Genomic DNA, 21,909 nt, shown 5'->3' with positions numbered 1-21,909 from the left:
ACAAAATAAATGCACATAAATCATCAGCATTTCTATATATTTCCAACACATTAGAGCAGCAAGAGGTAGAAAGAGAAACACCATTTAAAATCACCCTAGACAATATAAAATACTTAGGAATCTATCTACCAAAACAAACACAGCAATTATACAAAAACAACTACAAAACACTTTCCAAACAAATAAAACTGGATCTAAACAATTGGAAAAACATTGATTGCTCCAGGGTAGGACGAGCTAACATAATAAAAATGACCATTCTACCAAAATTAATTTACCTATTTAGCGCCATACCTATCAAACTACCAAAAAACTTTTTCACTGAATTAGAAAAAACTATAACAAAGTTCATTTAGAATAACAAAAAATCAAGAACATCAAGGGAAATAATAAAAAAAAATGTGAAGGAAGGTGGCTTAGCAGTACCAGATATTAAACTATACTATAAAGCAGCGGTCATCAAAACGGTATGGTATTGGCTAAGAGACAGAAGGGAGGATCAGTGGAATAGACTTGGGGTAAGTGACATCAGCAAGACAGTGTATGATAAACCCAAAAGAGCCCAACTTTTGGGACAAAAATCCACTATTTGAAAAAAACTGCTGGGAAATTTGGAAAACAATGTGGGAGAGATTAGGTTTGGATCAACATCTCACACTCTACACCAAGATAAATTCAGAATGGGTAAATGACTTGAATATAAAGAGGGAAACTATAAAAAAATTAAGTGAACACAGAATAGTATACCTGTAAGATCTCTGGGAAAGGAAAGATTTTAAAACCAAGCAAGAGTTAGAGAAAATTACAAAATGTAAAGTAAATAATTTTGATTATATTAAATTAAAAAGCTTTTGTTCAAACAAAAACAATGCAAACAAAATCAGAAGGGAAACAACAAATTGGGAAAAAAATCTTTATAACAAAAAACTCTGACAGGGGTCTAATTACTCAAATATACAAGGAGTTAAATCAATTGTATAAAAAAATCAAGCCATCCCCCAATCGATAAATGGGCAAGGGACATGAATAGGTAATTTTCAGGTAAAGAAATCAAAAGTATCAATAAGCACATGAGAAAGTGCTCTAAATCTCTAATAATTAGAGAAATGCAAATCAAAACAACTCTGAGGTATCACCTCTCACCTAGAAGATTGGCTAAAATGAGAGAAGGGGAGAGCAGTGAATGTTGATGGGGATGTGGCAAAATTGGGACATTAATGCATTGCTGGTGGAGTTGTGAACTGATCCAACCATTCTTGATGGCAATATGGAACTATGCTCAAAGGGCTGTAAAAGAATGCCTGCCCTTTGATCCAGCCATACCATTGTTGGGGTTTTACCCCAAAGAGATCATAGATAAACAGACTTGTACAAAAATATTTATAGCTGTGCTTTTTGTGGTGGCAAAAAACTGGAATATGAGGGTATGCCCTTCAATTGGGGAATGGCTGAACAAATTGTGGTATATGCTGGTGATGGAATACTATTGTGCTCAAAGGAATAATAAACTGGAGGAATTCCATGTGGACTAGAAAGACCTCCAGGAATTGATGCAGAGTGAAAGGAGCAGAGCCAGAAGAACATTGTACACAGAGACCAATATACTGTGGTAAAATAGAATGTAATGGACTTCTGTACTGGCATCAATGCAATGACCCCAGGACAGTTCTGAGGGACTTATGGTAAAGAATGCTACCCACATTCAGAGGAAGAACTACAGGAGTGGAAATAGAAGAAAAGCAACTGCTTGAACACATGGGTTGAGGTGGACATGATTGGAGATGTAGACTCAAAACTACCACAACAATGCAACACAATGTAACTATCAACAATTTGGAAATAGGTCTTGATCAATGACACATGTCAAAACCAGTGGAAATGCATATCGGCTGTGGGGTGGAGGGGAGGAGAGGGGGGTGAAGGGGAAAGTAAGAGCATGAATCACGTAACCATGTTAACTTTTCTAAAAAATAAAAATTATTAAATGGAAAAAAAAAAGATATGGTGCTAACACTTCCAGGTCATACAATCTCTCTCTGGACCTCAAAAACTTCACCAAAATGGGAATTAAGCACATGAAATAAAGCAATTCCAGCTGTCCCCATAGACCAAGATCCAAAGAACCCTATGTAAGGTAACAATTTGATGAATTAACAACAGAGAAGGCCAATTCCTAACCCTACAGCTCTCATTCAGGACTAGCTCCCTGGATTAATCCAGGTTCTGGGCAGAAACTTGCTCTTCCTAGGACCACAGAGTGCCAAAAATTCTATGCCTCCACATTGTTCAGCTCTGGGGAAAGACAAGAGGGACCTGGAAACTGACTGGTGTGGCAGCTTCATTAAGCCTGAGGGAAAGAAGCTGACATTCAGCCACTATTCCAAGGGGTCCCTATTAACCCTCTACTAAGTGCCAGATACTGGGTTAAGCACTGAGGACACAAAGGCAAAAAGCAGTCCCTGCCCTGCAGGAGCTCAGAATCTAATGGTGGAGACAAGCACAAACAAGACAAAGAAAAATATATGAGAAAGAAGCTCAGAAGCAGCACTACCATTAAGCAGTTGGGAGAGGCTTCTTATACAAAGTGGGATTCTAGGAACCAGGAAAGCCAAGAGGCAAGGATGAAGAGGGAGTGAGTTCTACACATGGAGGAAAGCAAGAGAAAATGCACAGAGCTGGCAGCCAAGTGTGTAAGCACTGGCCAAAGGTGCCCAAGACAGAAATTAAGAGCACACATTTTACCTGGTGATACAAGGTTTGCAAACTGCTTTGCATTAAAAAAACAAAAAAACAAAAGTACTTTTAAGTTCTGTCTTAGAATGAATACTGTGCATTGTTGGTTTCAAGGCAGAAGAACAGCTAGGCAATCGGAGTTAAGTGACTTGCCCAGGGCCCCACAGCTAGGACGCCTCTGCGGCCAGATTTGGGCCCAGGACCTTCCCGTTCAAAGACAATTTTTTTTTACTTTTTTTTTTTTTTAAACCCTTGTACTTCGGTGTATTGTCTCATAGGTGGAAGATTGGTAAGGGTGGGCAATGGGGGTCAAGTGACTTGCCCAGGGTCACACAGCTGGGAAGTGGCTGAGGCCGGGTTTGATCAAAGACAATTTTTTAAAGAGAAATCTGAAATTTTTTTAACGCTCTCCATCCCCACAATATCCCTTGGAAGTAGGTGTGATTATTATCCTTATTTTTTATGATGAGGAAACTGAGACTCAGGGAGGTTACCCGACTTGCCCATCAAGATAAAGAGTGTGAAGCTGGATTCTTCATTACCTGATGCCTGAAAAGAGGTTAAGCCAGAACTCCCGCTTTCAGGAGAGGAAAAAGCTTTACCCACATTTCCCCATTTGATATGGTCTTAGAGGGGGTACCCAGGATCTCGCTGTTAAATGGACATAGTTAATAATAACAACGATAACAACGAGGATTGTTAATACTTATGCATCACTTGAAGGCTTGTCAGGCGCCTTCCAAACGCTGCCTAGGAGTCAGGCGCTATCAGAATACTATTTTACAGAGAAGAACATTGAGGGGCTTCCTAGCCCGGGGTCAGCCAGCTCGCCAGCGGCGGAGGCCCGGACCTGACCACGCCGGCCCGGGCCAGAGCTCCTCTCCACGCCCCTCACCCCTTCTCCCCGGCCTCATGCCCTGGGATCTCCCCTCTGCTGCGGCCGGGGGAGGTGGTAGGGGAGGAGAAGCCTTGGCCCTCCCTGACTGATGGGGTGTTCCCCGGCCTCCAATGGAGCCGAGCCCGAGGCCGAGCGGCTCCAGCAGGGACCACGAGGGCCTCAGCTGCCGGAGCCCCCCAAGGAGGCTCCGCTAGAAGGCTGCTGTGGTTGCAGGCACCAAGATCCGGGGCCCGGTGGGGCAGACATACCTGCTCCTCGGGCCGGGGAGGGAACGGCCCCTTTAAGCCCCGTCCCCCCGACCCCGGGGTAACGGAACCGCGGCGGCAGCGGCGGCGGCGTACACACCTCGGTCCTCCACGGTGTGGGAGTGGGGGGAAGAGGGGAAAACTGTTTACCATCAAGTCTCGCGAGAGGCTCCGAAGGACCGGGGAAACTTGGAGACAGCCGGCAAAGCAAGTGGCGGCGGCTTCCAGGCTCCGCCTAACATGCGCCATACGGTGCGCGAGAGCCAAGGGTCAGAGCGAGGCCCAGAGGGCAGGGCAGGTTCTCGCGATGCTTGGAGTTGCTGACGGAGAGTTGATTCAAAAAGCGAGATGTGGGCTGAGTTCGCGTAGCCTGCCCTCGGCTCAGCTGGAAGCAGCAATTTGCTGTCTGTTTTCTGAGCTCCGGGAAGGCGAGTACCCAGTCTGGAACGTCGCCCTAGTATTCATTATGCAGTGCTCTGAAGCTTATAAAAATCCTTGGTTGAAAGAATTAATCGAATTTGAAAACTGCACCAATTATCGACATTTTCTAGAACCCCCAAATGAGAGAATATAGGTAAAGCGCTTTGCAAACCTTTTAAAGCGCTATATCAATGCTAGGTGTTATTGTTAGCCTAGTAAAATGCGGCCAAAATGAGTCCTAATTTTATATTTTCCCATAATCCGTGTCGAGCTATTTATTAATCATTTGTGTTTGCAGAGCACTTCTGAATTCGTTAGTTTCACACTCTTCATGACCTCATTTGGGGTTCTCTTGGCAGCGATTTGATATTTGATAATGAGGTAACTGAAGCAGAGTGAAGTGACTTGCCCAGGTTCATACAGCTAGTAAGTTGTCTGAGGACAGATTTGAACTCAATAAAGTGAATCTTACTGCCAGGCCCTATCACACTGAGCTACCTAGCTGCTCTGTTTCTGGGTTAGGTCAAGTGCCTGATTCTAATTAAATCATGGCTTAATTTTTTTTGGTAAAGTCAACGTTAATTTCTTCTCCACTCAGGCTGAATGGTGAAGCCTATGGAGCCATTCTCTCAATGTTTTTAAAGGCATAAAGCATATGTGATTATAAAAGAAGCTATTTTATTGAAATAATTATCAAAATATTTGAAGAAAAAGTCAGGAAATCTTCCCCCCCCACCCACCCATCCTATCCTCCTTAAACCTCACAACCAGTGAATTATTCAGAGCTAGCCCTTAAGAACCTAACACTCTCCTACCTTTCCAGGACCTGATAGGCATTCTTACCCAGTGGCACTGTCCTGATAGTCCTGTTTCTGAATTTGGTAGCCTGAACCCTGATAAATAAGTATCCCTATTTTGGGATACAGGTGTCAATAATCAAGTTTTTCTTAAAGCATTATTCTGTATTGGCCTTTCAGGTAGGGGCTCCAGTAAAACTGTGGTTAGTAGGAAGACTGAGAAGCCAGGGCAATGACTGCTAAGTGAGGAATACTGTGAGTTTGCATGTGGGCTAAAGGAATCTCATCACAAGCCTAAGAGGAGGACACTATTATTATCCCCATGTTACAGATGAAGAAACAGAGAAAAATAGAGGTTAAGTGACTTGCCTAGGATCACTAAGCTTGTTTTGTCATGTCACATTTGAATTCAGGACTTCCAGATTCCAGGACTGAGATTCTTCTGCTCCCACCTAGTTTTGGTGTTTCAACCAGTTGTTTTTCTTTATACACTCTGGAAGAGATTCTTATCACTTTCCTCTTGTCACTATGTGCATGGTACCATGAGGGTTCTGCCCTCCATTTCTTAACCATCTTCCTAAAAAAAGCTGTCTACTTATATCCACTTCTATATTTTATTGGTCAACTCCAGTATCATGATACCATTCTTCTCTTGGTTCTCCCATCCAAGCCTCTACTTTTGGTCTGCTATGTTGTCATCCATAAGCTGCTTCCTAATTTGTATAACCCAAAGCTGTGTCCTACGCTCTCATCTCTTTACTGATTTCATCAGTATCCATGGGTTCAGTTCTGTTATATTCAAACATCTCTGCACCCATGAACCCCAGATCATATATAGCCAGCCATCATCTCTCCTGATATCTAGTCCTACATTATGATTGTTTCCAATTGAATGTCACTTGGAACTCAAAATATTCCAAACAGAAATGATAACTTTCCCCTAAAACTTGCCCTCCCCTTCCCTGTTTCTCTGAAGGTTACCATTCTTCCAATCCCATGCAATTTCTCGTTCTCTCACCCTACATATCCAATCCAGTGCCAGTTGTGGATTTGACAAAATGTTTCCATCCTTCTTGTCCACTCACAGCCAAGCCATCACCCTCATTCAAGTTCACATCGTTGCTGGCTTGAATCATTGCAATAAACTTATCATTTACTTCCCTGCCTCATCTCTCCTGTCACCAATCCTTCCTCCCCCCAGCTTCTATCCTAATGCACAGTTCTGACCAGGTCACCCCTCTGCTCAAAAAACTCTAGTGGCTAACTTTTTTATCTCAAGAATCAAATATTAATTCCTCTGTTTGGCATTTAAAGCCCTTCAAAAACCAGCTCCAGCCTACCATTAGAGATTTATTATATACTTTCTCCCAAGGACTCTGTGATCCAGGCAAGCTGGCCACTTTTCTGTTCTTTACAAACAACATTCCACAACTCCAATCTCTTCTAGTAGGTTGTCCTCCATGCCCAGAAGATAACATATACTTACAATCCTCTCCCCACCAAAAAAAGTACCTTATATTTATTTTATGCATACTTACACAGTACTCTAAAAGTCTTAGTATAGTTTCAAAGTTTCTGAACCGCAAATAGACTTTTGGGGCACCTTGTATGTGGATATAGCTTTTCAAATAAAATATAAATTCCTTGAGGGCAATGACTTTCACTTTTTGCCTTTTTACCCCCAGCACCTAGAACAGCAACTGGCCCATGACAGGTGCTTAGTAAATAAATACTTGGTACTTTTTTTTTTTTAAACCCTTGTACTTCGGTGTATTGTCTCACAGGTGGAAGATTGGTAAGGGTGGGCAATGGGGGTCAAGTGACTTGCCCAGGGTCACACAGCTGGGAAATGGCTGAGGCCGCGTTTGAACCTAGGACCTCTTGTCTCTAGGCCTGACTCTCACTCCACTGAGCTACCCAGCTGCCCACTTGGTACTTTTTGCCAGTAGTAACTAAGAAGTAAAAAGATTCCACCTTGTTCCATTTATTCTTCTTCATTTAGCCTATAGAAAAAGACCAAGCTGGACAGAGGGAATAATTGGAGAATCTGAGAAGGGTAAATAGCAGGAGAAGAGGAGTCAGAGGTAACAATGATTACCCTGTACAGCAGCTATATGACCTTTTGCCTATATATGCATATATACTTATGTGTACTTATATATTATTTCATGAAAAAACAATTCCACAAGAGTCATGATTTATAAATAATTTTATATATATATATGCATATATATGAGTGTACTTAATTGCATATTGCTTCATGAGAAAACAATTCCACAAAAGTCATGATTCTTAAATAATTTTACCAGGCTTATGAATACTCAATATATTTGCAATGGGATCACAAAATTAAATGCTGAATTATCAATATGTAAATAATAACAATACCTTACATTTGTATAAAGCTTCACAGTTTTGACAGCACTAGATGGTTTTCACAAGAGAGTTTTCAAATAAGATACTATGATCTAAACCAAAAACATCACACACATTATATTTCAGAACTAACTCTGTCTAAACAGGTTAGTCATTTTTACTCCAACACAATTATTCCTTTTATTCATTACATTCATTGCACAAACTAAGAATACACTTCTAAATCTGTTATTTTGTCAGATACAATACATAGTATTACACACATAATTTACTCCACATTTTAATTACCTCGGCAAACAATTGTGTTTATACCAATAAATGCTGTTGGAACTGATTATCACATAGAAAACTGTGAGATAATTTTCTTTCTAAAGGGCAAATTTTCAGTAAAAAGAAAAAGATCACACTGAAAATCAGTGTATTATCCAAAAGAATTGTATAAATTAAAAAATGCTTGAGATACTTTATGATATATTTTTGCAATGGACTAGCTCCATAGTAAGTAAGAACTTAACAGAAAGTAATAAATTATACTACTAGACTGTGGAGAAATATTAGGGTCACAAAACTTGAGAGGTTTGTCTTTTGTAAAGAAAAGGATTTAAATGCTTTTTTAAATCCCATGAAGCTCCCACTCAAAGCATTTCTTTTAAAATTTAGCATATCTTTTAAAAACTGATTTGCCCATTAATTATAAAGTTGTTCATATAGATCTCACCATTTTCTAAAAATGATCAACTGTCAAACTTCTCTAATACAATTCTTTTCTTGGATGGAAAGCAGCATTTTCATCAGAAGAGATTCAAACTACAACATCTATGTAATACAATACATGTAGGTAGTTGGATTTCTACAGCTACGAACTAAACCAGGCATTTTTAGCTTCAAAATAATTCTTTAAACACACCTTTTCCAGTTATTTTTTTTGAAATTATAATTCTTCAAAGGAAAACACATGACCACTCACAAAACAAGAAAATTTAAAATGAAAAGACCCAACAAATCAAATTGAGAATACATTTCAATTTCAGTTCATCTTGGTTCATAGTACAATACTGACTCACTGACATAGTTTTTCCAATAGCTTACATGAAAAAAAGGAATACCCAACTCTAGGCTTCCTAGATCAGTTCTCTTCACATTCAATATTAACCCTGTGCCAATGTCTTCAGGCAGCTTTCCAGCATTCTTTAAAAGTACCATGTCTGCTTTACCAATGATGCAACAATAAGGTGCCAGCAAAATAGTGAAGACCAAATACACAATTAAAATGAAGTGTTGTTCTTCCAATGCTCTGAATACTGCAGGTTCCCATAACTTGGCAAGACTTTCTAAGATGATATATCCAGGTTCACAATCTATGGGATAAGGCCTCATGACGCACTGAATTGTTGATAATATTTGCTCCCCATGCCCAGAGCCATTCTGGCATATACTGTGCAAAAAGAAACTAAAAAGAAAAAGGGGGGAAAGTTACTAACAATACTAGAACCCCCCCAAATTATAATTATCACTAATGGTACCAATTAATAAAGCTTCAGAATATTCATCAGTTCTTAACAGTCCAATACATATATGAACACTAATCATATAAAATACTATAAAACAGAAATCACTTGCAGAAAATACTGATTTAAACTTTCAGTTCTTTGTTTAATACTTTTGGTCATTTAGGATCATCACAGCCTAAAATCTGAAAAATCAGGAGAATTTCATTTAGTTGAAAAGTTTAATTCTTCATTAATATCCTACTCTGATGTTTCTTCCTGTTAAAGCCCCTGCGTTTTCAGAACTACAGATATGTTAATGCCCCTGCATTTTCAAGACTATAAGTTGCAGATCTGAAGCTGAAAAGACTTCTATATGAGTTAGGCATTAGAATATGTGTCTGTCTTCCTAGGACCAGTGCAATTAGTTAAGTGCAATAATAACCCTCACTGAAGATTTGGCCATTACATAATGGATTCTTGGGGCAAAAGAAACCCATTAAACCAAATAAGGAAGTGGTTTGCAAATTTATTTTAACTCCCAACACAGTCTTTGAATTATGAGGAAATGAGGTACCCTGAATGCTTACACTGGCTCCATTCCTGAAAAGTCATTAGACTCACACATGCAAAGTTTCCTTTAATGAGAGGCTATTTTTGTTGAATTCTTTACAAGTTCAAAACTTTGCATGTTTTTTGTTTAGTGGAAAATATATATGTACATATATATATGTATATATATATATNTAAAATATAAATTCCTTGAGGGCAATGACTTTCACTTTTTGCCTTTTTACCCCCAGCACCTAGAACAGCAACTGGCCCATGACAGGTGCTTAGTAAATAAATACTTGGTACTTTTTTTTTTTTAAACCCTTGTACTTCGGTGTATTGTCTCACAGGTGGAAGATTGGTAAGGGTGGGCAATGGGGGTCAAGTGACTTGCCCAGGGTCACACAGCTGGGAAATGGCTGAGGCCGCGTTTGAACCTAGGACCTCTTGTCTCTAGGCCTGACTCTCACTCCACTGAGCTACCCAGCTGCCCACTTGGTACTTTTTGCCAGTAGTAACTAAGAAGTAAAAAGATTCCACCTTGTTCCATTTATTCTTCTTCATTTAGCCTATAGAAAAAGACCAAGCTGGACAGAGGGAATAATTGGAGAATCTGAGAAGGGTAAATAGCAGGAGAAGAGGAGTCAGAGGTAACAATGATTACCCTGTACAGCAGCTATATGACCTTTTGCCTATATATGCATATATACTTATGTGTACTTATATATTATTTCATGAAAAAACAATTCCACAAGAGTCATGATTTATAAATAATTTTATATATATATATGCATATATATGAGTGTACTTAATTGCATATTGCTTCATGAGAAAACAATTCCACAAAAGTCATGATTCTTAAATAATTTTACCAGGCTTATGAATACTCAATATATTTGCAATGGGATCACAAAATTAAATGCTGAATTATCAATATGTAAATAATAACAATACCTTACATTTGTATAAAGCTTCACAGTTTTGACAGCACTAGATGGTTTTCACAAGAGAGTTTTCAAATAAGATACTATGATCTAAACCAAAAACATCACACACATTATATTTCAGAACTAACTCTGTCTAAACAGGTTAGTCATTTTTACTCCAACACAATTATTCCTTTTATTCATTACATTCATTGCACAAACTAAGAATACACTTCTAAATCTGTTATTTTGTCAGATACAATACATAGTATTACACACATAATTTACTCCACATTTTAATTACCTCGGCAAACAATTGTGTTTATACCAATAAATGCTGTTGGAACTGATTATCACATAGAAAACTGTGAGATAATTTTCTTTCTAAAGGGCAAATTTTCAGTAAAAAGAAAAAGATCACACTGAAAATCAGTGTATTATCCAAAAGAATTGTATAAATTAAAAAATGCTTGAGATACTTTATGATATATTTTTGCAATGGACTAGCTCCATAGTAAGTAAGAACTTAACAGAAAGTAATAAATTATACTACTAGACTGTGGAGAAATATTAGGGTCACAAAACTTGAGAGGTTTGTCTTTTGTAAAGAAAAGGATTTAAATGCTTTTTTAAATCCCATGAAGCTCCCACTCAAAGCATTTCTTTTAAAATTTAGCATATCTTTTAAAAACTGATTTGCCCATTAATTATAAAGTTGTTCATATAGATCTCACCATTTTCTAAAAATGATCAACTGTCAAACTTCTCTAATACAATTCTTTTCTTGGATGGAAAGCAGCATTTTCATCAGAAGAGATTCAAACTACAACATCTATGTAATACAATACATGTAGGTAGTTGGATTTCTACAGCTACGAACTAAACCAGGCATTTTTAGCTTCAAAATAATTCTTTAAACACACCTTTTCCAGTTATTTTTTTTGAAATTATAATTCTTCAAAGGAAAACACATGACCACTCACAAAACAAGAAAATTTAAAATGAAAAGACCCAACAAATCAAATTGAGAATACATTTCAATTTCAGTTCATCTTGGTTCATAGTACAATACTGACTCACTGACATAGTTTTTCCAATAGCTTACATGAAAAAAAGGAATACCCAACTCTAGGCTTCCTAGATCAGTTCTCTTCACATTCAATATTAACCCTGTGCCAATGTCTTCAGGCAGCTTTCCAGCATTCTTTAAAAGTACCATGTCTGCTTTACCAATGATGCAACAATAAGGTGCCAGCAAAATAGTGAAGACCAAATACACAATTAAAATGAAGTGTTGTTCTTCCAATGCTCTGAATACTGCAGGTTCCCATAACTTGGCAAGACTTTCTAAGATGATATATCCAGGTTCACAATCTATGGGATAAGGCCTCATGACGCACTGAATTGTTGATAATATTTGCTCCCCATGCCCAGAGCCATTCTGGCATATACTGTGCAAAAAGAAACTAAAAAGAAAAAGGGGGGAAAGTTACTAACAATACTAGAACCCCCCCAAATTATAATTATCACTAATGGTACCAATTAATAAAGCTTCAGAATATTCATCAGTTCTTAACAGTCCAATACATATATGAACACTAATCATATAAAATACTATAAAACAGAAATCACTTGCAGAAAATACTGATTTAAACTTTCAGTTCTTTGTTTAATACTTTTGGTCATTTAGGATCATCACAGCCTAAAATCTGAAAAATCAGGAGAATTTCATTTAGTTGAAAAGTTTAATTCTTCATTAATATCCTACTCTGATGTTTCTTCCTGTTAAAGCCCCTGCGTTTTCAGAACTACAGATATGTTAATGCCCCTGCATTTTCAAGACTATAAGTTGCAGATCTGAAGCTGAAAAGACTTCTATATGAGTTAGGCATTAGAATATGTGTCTGTCTTCCTAGGACCAGTGCAATTAGTTAAGTGCAATAATAACCCTCACTGAAGATTTGGCCATTACATAATGGATTCTTGGGGCAAAAGAAACCCATTAAACCAAATAAGGAAGTGGTTTGCAAATTTATTTTAACTCCCAACACAGTCTTTGAATTATGAGGAAATGAGGTACCCTGAATGCTTACACTGGCTCCATTCCTGAAAAGTCATTAGACTCACACATGCAAAGTTTCCTTTAATGAGAGGCTATTTTTGTTGAATTCTTTACAAGTTCAAAACTTTGCATGTTTTTTGTTTAGTGGAAAATATATATGTACATATATATATGTATATATATATATGTAAACACAGCTTTCCTAGTTTATATATATAAATATAAAAATATGTGTAATATGTATAAAAAACAGGAAAGCTATGTTTTTCAACTATATCACTTACCATATTATATATGTAGGATAATTTAAACTTATTTTAAACATATTTATAAATTTTTTTTGTCTGCAACAACAGATTTCCAAAATTTAATGGTCCACCCTTTGAGAACCACAGATATAGAGAAGTAGCCAACTACTTGAATAGAAAACTTATTCACATGATGAAATCATGAATTCTTAAAGTATTAAATACCAAAGTAAAACGTTTAATATTCATCTTGTCGATAGAAAACAGAATACTCATCTTCCTCTGATGGAAATGGCTCTAAAAATCTAGGACCAAGTAGGGTGGAAATGNTATATATATATATATGTAAACACAGCTTTCCTAGTTTATATATATAAATATAAAAATATGTGTAATATATATAAAAAATAGGAAAGCTATGTTTTTCAACTACATCACTTACCGTATTATATATGTAGGATAATTTAAACTTATTTTAAACATATTTATAAATTTTTTTTGTCTGCAACAACAGATTTCCAAAATTTAATGGTCCACCCTTTGAGAACCACAGATATAGAGAAGTAGCCAACTACTTGAATAGAAAACTTATTCACATGATGAAATCATGAATTCTTAAAGTATTAAATACCAAAGTAAAACGTTTAATATTCATCTTGTCGATAGAAAACAGAATACTCATCTTCCTCTGATGGAAATGGCTCTAAAAATCTAGGACCAAGTAGGGTGGAAATGAATACTAGTTCAAAATAAAATAAAAACCTCTCCATCCTTCTCCTAACTAAAGCCTTCTGTGGTGTTGGCTTCAACTGCTAATATATGGTGGCACCATTTCCTGATTTTTATAATAATTAACCTAAGGGAAGGTATATATTAATTTATTTTTCAATCAACTCTACCCTAGAATGAGTCTGGTGTCTTATTTTAAATATCACAGATGGAAAGCTAATGATGAGAGATTATTCTTCCTGCCAAATTTGTGGCATGTTCTCATGCTGAAAATTAATAGTAACAATGGATAAAACTAATCCTATTTCTGAGTAAGAGAAGAAATGCTTTCCAAACCAACATTAATAGTTAAATAGTATAATTCTTCCAGACTCCCTTTCTATATGTCTGGCAGGCTAGAACCTTTTCTCTACTTTTATACCTTGACAGCTAATACACAGCATACACAAGATCAATACTTAGTATCAGTTCGAAGGCAGAAGGTAAAGGTTTAAAAAAGAGTCATTGTGCCTTTAAAATTCATTACTCTGTAGACAAACCATTGATATACCCCTGGCAGACATGGCTAGGCTAGGCTAAAAATGACTGACATTCAGCCCATCTGTCACCAGGACCATATTCAAAACATTTCCTGCTTTGTACAAACTGTCAGGGTGTGTGCCCCACTGGCATAGTCTTTTGAGAACCTGGAGAGCTATGGTTATCGAATTCCACAATATGGTTATCGAATTTAAAAATGTTTTCTGCTCTCATTTGCATTTATGTAGAGGAGCACTTCTCATCCATAAGATATTATATCCATTTTAATTTTTAACAATTTAAATGCCAGTATTACCAAAAGAGAAGCTCCCATGACAACTAAAAACACAGAAAATCAATGTAAGAATCAACCAAAACTTTCTGCTTGTCAATATGAGCTTTCATTTAAATTTTCTACAATTTCTATGAATCATGCAAAAAAAATGAAAGTTATGCTGACTTAGGTGAGATAAAGTTCAAATCCTGTTACCTGAATTGAATGAAACCAGTACCCAGTGGTCCTTTTCGAGATTCCAAGAGTCGCAATGGCATGATGTGCATATACTTTTGGTGATGGCACCAACCAAGAGAAGCCATGTAGAAAGCTGTGCCCTTTCATATTTGTAGCTACAGAGAATGGAATTAAACTCTGTACAAAAATTCCTTTAGAGGCATATTCATATTGCAATGCTCTGCTGAAGTGGTCTAAGTAAGCCTGTTTGAAAACAATGAAAAAAGAAAAAAGAAAACATTTATTTCTCATTTTCTATTAAAGTAAGATGTAGTTAATGTGCTCCTAGCTGCAATTAAAAGTACAAGATCCAATCATTACAGCATTAGTTTACAACAGGGCTCTCTTCCCTACCCACAATAGTCATCACCTTTGATGCTGAATATGCAGTCATTTGGGGTGTAGGTTTGCAGCAGGAGCCAGAGGAGATGTTCACAATCGCCCCCTTCTTCCTTGACACCATTCCTGGCAATACTATATGGACCATCAAGCTGGCAGCTGCGATGTTTACGTCAATAATGTCCCACAGTTTGTCCTCAGAGACTTGAGTGAAATACTGTGGGTAGGGATAAAACACTCCAACATTATTCACCAAGATACCGATGTCTTTGTCTTGTAAAGCTTCTCTAATAAGCAAGTAAATTCCGCGGCCATTGGAGAAATCTGCAACTATAATCTCTGTTTCAACTTTGTAGGTCTGAGCTAAGGTTTTGGAAAGCTTATGCAGTTTCTCTTCGTTCTGGCTGATGAGGACAATGCTGAGACCCCGGCTTGCTAATTCTTCAGCATAGGCTTTTCCAATGCCATCTGTTGCACCTATGTTAGAAAACAGAAAAGGCAATACAGCATCTGAGTATCTTTTGTGGTGTGCAACATTTCAAATTTGGTGTTGGGAACATCAGACAAGGATATCAAAAAGAATCGTGGAGGTTAACATTAAGAGAGAATCGAGTCTGAATTGTCATGTCTCACATTATTCCCTGAAGCAATGATGTGCTAGTAGATAGTAGATGATAATACTGTGGAGTACTAGGTTTTTAAAAACCTACAAATGGAGCTGGATCACTCAATAAATCCAGAAGCAGCAGGGAGCCAGGCAAGGTTTTTGAAGTGCAGTTTTGAAGAGAAGTGACACTTCTAGACCAGTGCCCTGGGAAATCGAATGAGAGAAGAAATGGGAACATGCAATAGATACTGTGGCAAACATCAAAAAGACACGATAGCTGAGGAGACATGGAGGGTGGGTGGGGTGGAGGGTGGAAGAGAGAAATGTTAAGATAACAGGGGCTTCAAACCAAGGTGACTAAGATGGGGGAGCCCTCAATAGGAACAGACAAGTTTAAAGAGTTTGTACACAGAACTGTGCTAAGTGCTAGGGATACAAAGACACTAATGAAGTAGCTCCTACAATCAAGGATTTAACATTCCAGTGGGAGGACAACATAGATATAATAAAGTAAATAAAAAATATAATCTGAGTAAATAAAAAAATATAATCAAATTCATCTCAAAAGGGAGAGAGTACACAGGGAGCCACATGTAGAAGGGAGCACTTGAGGGATAAAGGAAGGAAACAAGCTTTTATTAAATGCCTACTACATGTCAGACACTGTGCTACACACTTTACAAATACCATCTCATTTGATCCTCTCAACAATTCTGCAGGGGACGTGTTTTCACTTCCATTTTAGAGCTGAGGAAACTGAGGCAGAGAAAAGGTAAGTGACTTGACCAAGGTCCCACAGCTACTGGCAAGTATCTGAGGTGGGATTTGAACTTATTTTCTTCCTGACTCTGGATCTAGCCCTTTACCCACTGGACCACCTAGCTGTACGTGCTGTGTTTAAAGAAAAAGAGGGCTCTTAAGAGGTATAAAAGAGAAGGAAATGCATTTCAGATATGGAGGTGGGGTGGGCAACAGTCTGCACAAAAGCAAGATGTCACACGCAAGGAACAACTACTAAGTAGGTCAGTATATCTGGAACAGAAAGTATTTGAAGGGAAGAAACAGAAACTAATCCGAGAAAGGGTAAATCAGAGTCATACTATGAAGGGCTTTAAATGCCAATAAGGGGAGTGGGAAAGAAGATGAAGAGTACAGTTTAGACATATGAAATAAGGCAAAAATGCCAAAAGGACATCCAAGTAGAAATGTCCAGAAAGTAATTTGTATGTACTATTCGAGTTCAGAAGATCAGTCTTGGATATGTAGACTTGAGAATGGTGTCATAGAGGAGGTAATTGAACTCACAGAACTAGAAAGGATCACTAAGGGAGAGGATAGAGAAAGAATAGAAACTTATAGTCAAGTCAAGAAGGACTGATGAAGCGCTGACATATTTTGTCAGGCTGGGCTAAGCTCTACACCAAAAAAGTAAAATCATTCCTTGCCTTCAAGGACATCACAACCTAATGAGGAAGACAGCATGCAAAAAATTATGTACAACAAGATACTGCAGGGTACCTTTGCTTAGGGTATGGGATACAGTTAATGACACAGCAAAGAAAATTGCAAGAAAAGATAGAAGAAACAGGAAAAGCAGCCGGGAAGCTGGGAGAGAAGTATGCAGCAACAGAGTGGCTGAACCAATGAGGCATATGAGCACAGTGGACTACTACTATGCCATAAAAATGACAAAAGGGATAGCTTCAGAGAAACCTGAGCAGTCTTATATGAACTGATGCAGGGCAAGGTGAGCAGAACCAGGGGAACAATCCATACAATGAAAAATAATATGGCAACATTCAAAACTATTCATACCCTTCTATCTAATGATTCTATAAAATCTATACTCTGAAGATTTTTTAAAATAATATTTTCCCCAATTATGGTAAAAAAATTTCAACACTTTTTAAAAAATTTTTTCAGTTCCAAATTCTCTTCCTCCCTTCCACATTTCCTCACCCTTACCCCTTCCTGAGATGGTAGTCAATCTGAGATAGATTTTACATGTGCAATCAAGTAAAATATTTTTCTGTATTAGTCATTTTATGAACAAGATCTTGAAGAAAAAAAAGAAAGTGAAATTATTTGGGTCTACATTCAGACATTAGTTCTTTCTCTGAAGATGTATGACATTTTTCATGATGAGTCTTTGGAATTATATTGGATCACTGTATTGCTGGGGATAGGTAGGTCATTCATACTTTCATCAAACAATATTACTGTTATTGGGCACAATGATCTTCAAGCTCTGCTCACTTCAATTTCATCAATTCACATAAGTGTTTTTAGATTTTTCTGAAATCATTCTGCCCATGATTTCTTACAGCACATTAGAATAGCATTACAATCATATACCATAACTTGTTTAGCCATACCCCAACTGATGAACATCTTCTCAATTTCCAATTCTTTGCTACCACAAAAAAGAGCCATTATAAATATTTTTGTACATATAGGTCTTTTCCCCTTTGTTTTAAATCTGTTTAGAATAAAGACCTAGTAGTGGTATTGCTATATTAAAGGGTATGCACAGTCACTCTAAGAATATTATTAAGAAAAGAAGAAAAAAGACCTCTCTACAAAAATATTATGCAGTTTTACTTGTACAAGCAAAAAAAAATCAAAAAACAAACAAAAAAACAAAAAAACCCTTACGTCCTAAATTGAGGAATAGCTCAACAAACTGTGAAATAATAATATAATGGAAAAGCGACATGGTATGGTGAATAGAAGCCAGACTTGGAATCATAAAGACCTGGAATCAAGTCTTGCACCTGACATAAACCTATCTGTGTGGCCATGATCTAATCTCTATACCAGGGGTCGGCAACTTTTTTGGCTGTGAGAGCCATAAACGCCACATTTTTTAAAATGTAATTTCGTGAGAGCCGTACAGTGCTCACAGTGCCGCTCCTGTAACAGCACCTGAAAAAAAAATGGACTTTATGGCTCCTGCAGAAAGAGCCATATCTGGCCCTCAAAAGAGCCAGATATGGCTCTGGAGCCATACATTGCCGACCCCTGCTCTATACGATACCTAATCTCTAGACAGTTAACACTCTCAGACTAGGGTAACCGAAGATGATTTTCATTGGTGGAGGAAATTTCTTCCCCAAGAGTTACCCCATACCAATGAAATCAAAGGTCCAGTTCTCTCCTCAAAAAATAAAATGGACTATTATTGTTCCATAAGAACTGACAAATATGAAGAACCAAAAGAAACATGAGGAAATGTCCATGAATGGTCAAGAAAGCCAGAATCTGAACAATTTATACATTATGATTATATAAAATATAGTATCTACCAGGGATAGTGAGGGAAACCAGACCTGTGATTTTATTGGTATAAGGAACTTCCAGATAAGGAACTTTCTCTCTCTTTCTCTAAGGTGCAGGTCAATACTTTCTCTAAAACTTACAATCTTTAAGACTATAATGATGATAATAATGATGATGATGATAAGACAAATCTAACATATAGATAGAAGAAAAGGAATCAGTACGCAGGATAGAAGGAAATAAGACATTACTGTGTTAATACACAAATAATAAATAACTTGGGAGTCTATGGAGTGATTTAGTCATCTTACTATTTACTTGAATGCTTTTATTTATGGTTACTCAGTTCAAAATTTTTTTAAATAAAATTTAGTTTTGAAATTATTTTTATGTCTTGGTCAGCAAATGTGCTCCTACTTCCAAAAATCTGATCTCTAATAAGTATTTTGTCAGAAAAAAAATAAAGGTGGTATGATGAACAATAAATGACTGTTAAATGGTCAACCAGAACAAAATTTCTGTAAGTTAGAGATTTACTTAAAATTAAGCTGACTGTATAACCCTGAATTTCTATATTTTTCTATTTTAAAAAACCCTTCAATAACACCTACTTGAATGTGGATCAAAAGAAGGATCTATCCCATGTTGCAACAAAACAATTCTATGAAGGGGAAACTTCCCAAACTCATAACTTCATGACGCCCAGGGCAGCAGCAATAACCATTTTAGAGAATGAAAGGAGTTAGAATAAAAGAAGAAGAATCATGGAAAAGGTACAAGGCTGAGGAATTGCCTTCTCACCATCACCATTCTGTTCTAGTTCTGGCTTTGCAGCCAGGTGGAAGCTTACTTAGGTGAATCCTTTCCCTTTTCTGAGTTCAATGTTCTCAGCTTCAAAATAAGAAAAATGAATGATGTCACTTCTGAGGTACTTTCCAGTTTTTACATTCCATGAAAATCTTTTTTTTTTTATTTTCTTCTAAACATGGAGTGGAGGGATATACATAAAAGAGAAAAATATGCATAGAAACACATGGCCTTTTAAATAGTATTTTCTTGTCAAAGTACCAAAATAGCCATCTAAAGAAGTTAAAGGACTTAACCCTTGATTTCACTGGTCTAGGGCAGTGGTTGTCAAATCTACATAGAAAAGGATCCCTGACTATCTACATTGTGTTACTTTTTTTTTTTTTAAACCCTTGTACTTCGGTGTATTGTCTCATAGGTGGAAGATTGGTAAGGGTGGGCAATGGGGGTCAAGTAACTTGCCCAGGGTCACACAACTGGGAAGTGGCTGAGGCCAGGTTTGAACCTAGGACCTCCTGTCTCTAGGCCTGACTCTCAATCCACTGAGCTACCCAGCTGCCCCCCTATCTACATTGTGTTACATTTTTATTCATTTTGTTAAACATTTCCCAATTACATTTTAATCTGGTTCTGGCTACATGGGAGTGTCTGACACTTGGTATAAGGAACTCCAGAGTAGGTGAACTCCCTTTACCAGTGAGGTTGATACCTTCTCTGCATCTTATGGTTTCAAAGAACTCTAGAAACCTGAGAGATAAAGCAACTTACCTAGGTCACAGAACCAATGTTATCTCAGAAGTAAAACCTGAACCTATATTTTCCTGTCTTTAATTTCAGCTTTCTACCCAAAGGGCACCTAGATGCAGTAACTAGAGTGCTGGGCCTGGAGTCAGGAAGACTTATCTTCCAGAGTTCAAATCTGGCCTCAGATACCTACTATCTATCTATGTGATCCTAAGCAAGTCACTTGACCCTGTCTGTTTGCCTCAGGGTCATCTATAAAATGAGCTGGAGAAGGAAATGGCAAACCATTTTAGTATTTATGACAAGAAAAACCTAAGTTAGAGATCATGAAGAGTAAGACATGACTGAAAAATGACTGAACAACCTTCATCCATTATGCCATACATAAATAAGTCCCCTAATTTAGAATACAAGATATTAAATAGCAAGTTGGATTTTAATTGAAGTCAAAGTATTTATAATTTATTTTCTTACCACTGACAACTGCCCATCGTCCATATTGTTTAATGAGATCAGCTCTGCTCACCAATCTAGGGATGAAATGCAGTCTGATCAAGCTGTAAAAGTCACATATGATGGTGATGCTTTTTCTGGCAGTGTACCAGGCTCCAACCAAAGCTAAAGCTTCCATGTAGCAATTGCAAGACCTGGCAATTTCCCTGTATAAGAGGTAGAAACTGTCAACAGCAGCCATGGCTAACAGAACCCTGAAAAAAGAAAAAAAAAAAGAAAGATGACATCAATAAGATCGCCTCTGCCTAATAAATTAATGTCATATATGTTTCCACCTGGAAAATTATCTGCTCCATAAGAATGTGACTCTTTAGGATGAAAGTAACAATGATTTTTCAGGATAAAATATATTATAGTGTTGGTTCCAGGTCTCATGAGAAACAGGATGGCAGACTAGATATTTTTTCCTATCCCCATAACCTCTCAAAAACAAAAATTATGCTTCACAGATAAAACAATTTTTATCATTTTTTAACTTCAATAACTCCTACTTGAATGTGAATAAAAAGAAGGATCTTTCCCATGTCATGACAAAAAACAACTCTATGAAGGGGAAACTTCACAAACTCATAACTTCATAAAGTCTAGGCAGCACAATAACTGTTTCAGAGAATGAGAGGAATTAGAATAAAAGAGGATTTGAGAAGGAGCATGATATCATGGAAAAAGTACAAGATCCAGACTGAGGAACTGCCCTCCTGTCATCATCACTCCGTTCTAGTCCTGTCTTTGCAGCCGGGTAGAAGCTGGATAATCTTAAGTAAATCATTTCCCTTTTCTGGGCTAGATGTTCTCTGCTTTAAAATGAGAGAACTGAATGATGTGTCTAGGAAACTCAAAATCCAAAAGGTAAAAGAACCTCCTCCCAAACCCACAAACTGACACTTAATGACCCTGAATTTATTTAGTACCTCCCCTCTTCTTCACCTCCCACAGGGCACTAGCAGACCCAAGGACATGACCTGGGCTTGCAACAACGCCCACTCCTACCACATTAGTCTCCCCTCCATCTTTCCAGTGCCATAGAGGCCCAGGGTCCATGTAAAATTTTGCTCAGGCCTTGAACAGTCAATTTGGTCACAATCCTTCAAGAGCAACAACCTGCTGGGGGCTGCAA

The 21,909-nt window shown here is 37.5% G+C and overlaps 2 protein-coding genes across 3 annotated transcripts in view; both read right to left on the bottom strand.

Annotated features, from left to right (window-relative positions):
* The window catches only part of MBTPS1 (membrane bound transcription factor peptidase, site 1), an 88,472-nt gene extending 84,457 nt beyond the window's left edge, over positions 1–4,015 (bottom strand). Inside the window, exon 1 of the mRNA XM_044663205.1 lies at positions 3,880–4,015. The gene's annotated coding sequence lies outside the window, so the exon portion shown is untranslated. The remainder of the gene's footprint in view (positions 1–3,879) is intronic.
* Positions 4,016–11,571: 7,556 nt separating this feature from the next.
* HSDL1 (hydroxysteroid dehydrogenase like 1) lies at positions 11,572–20,973 on the bottom strand. Of its 2 annotated transcripts, XM_044660559.1 has the most exons (5): positions 20,754–20,973; positions 15,227–15,319; positions 14,874–15,061; positions 14,483–14,707; positions 11,572–11,900 (listed from the first exon to the last, which is right to left on the bottom strand). In XM_044660559.1, the coding sequence occupies exons 1-5, from the start codon at positions 20,971–20,973 to the stop codon at positions 11,802–11,804; spliced, it is 825 nt and encodes a 274-aa protein (XP_044516494.1). In that variant the 3' UTR covers positions 11,572–11,801. The 2 variants fall into 2 exon arrangements, with proteins under 2 accessions (XP_044516494.1, XP_044516493.1); XM_044660558.1 differs by having other exon boundaries at positions 14,874–15,319.
* Between the last annotated feature and the right edge of the window lie 936 nt (positions 20,974–21,909).

The sequence above is a fragment of the Gracilinanus agilis genome, chromosome 2 (assembly GCF_016433145.1).
Source record: "Gracilinanus agilis isolate LMUSP501 chromosome 2, AgileGrace, whole genome shotgun sequence".
Lineage (NCBI taxonomy): Eukaryota > Metazoa > Chordata > Mammalia > Didelphimorphia > Didelphidae > Gracilinanus > Gracilinanus agilis.
Note: the sequence above shows the minus strand (reverse complement) of the source record. Positions and strands in the feature narration are given on the sequence as shown.

Coding starts and splice junctions, on each gene's coding strand:
- HSDL1 (XM_044660558.1), bottom strand. CDS start 20,973: ATGGCTGCTGTTGACAGTTTCTACCTCTTATACAGGGAAATTGCCAGG. Junction 14,708..14,873: donor CTGCATATTCAGCATCAAAG/GTGATGACTATT, acceptor GTTTTCAAACAG/GCTTACTTAGACCACTTCAG. Junction 11,901..14,482: donor ACTGGTTTCATTCAATTCAG/GTAACAGGATTT, acceptor TTTTCTTTTTAG/TTTCTTTTTGCACAGTATAT.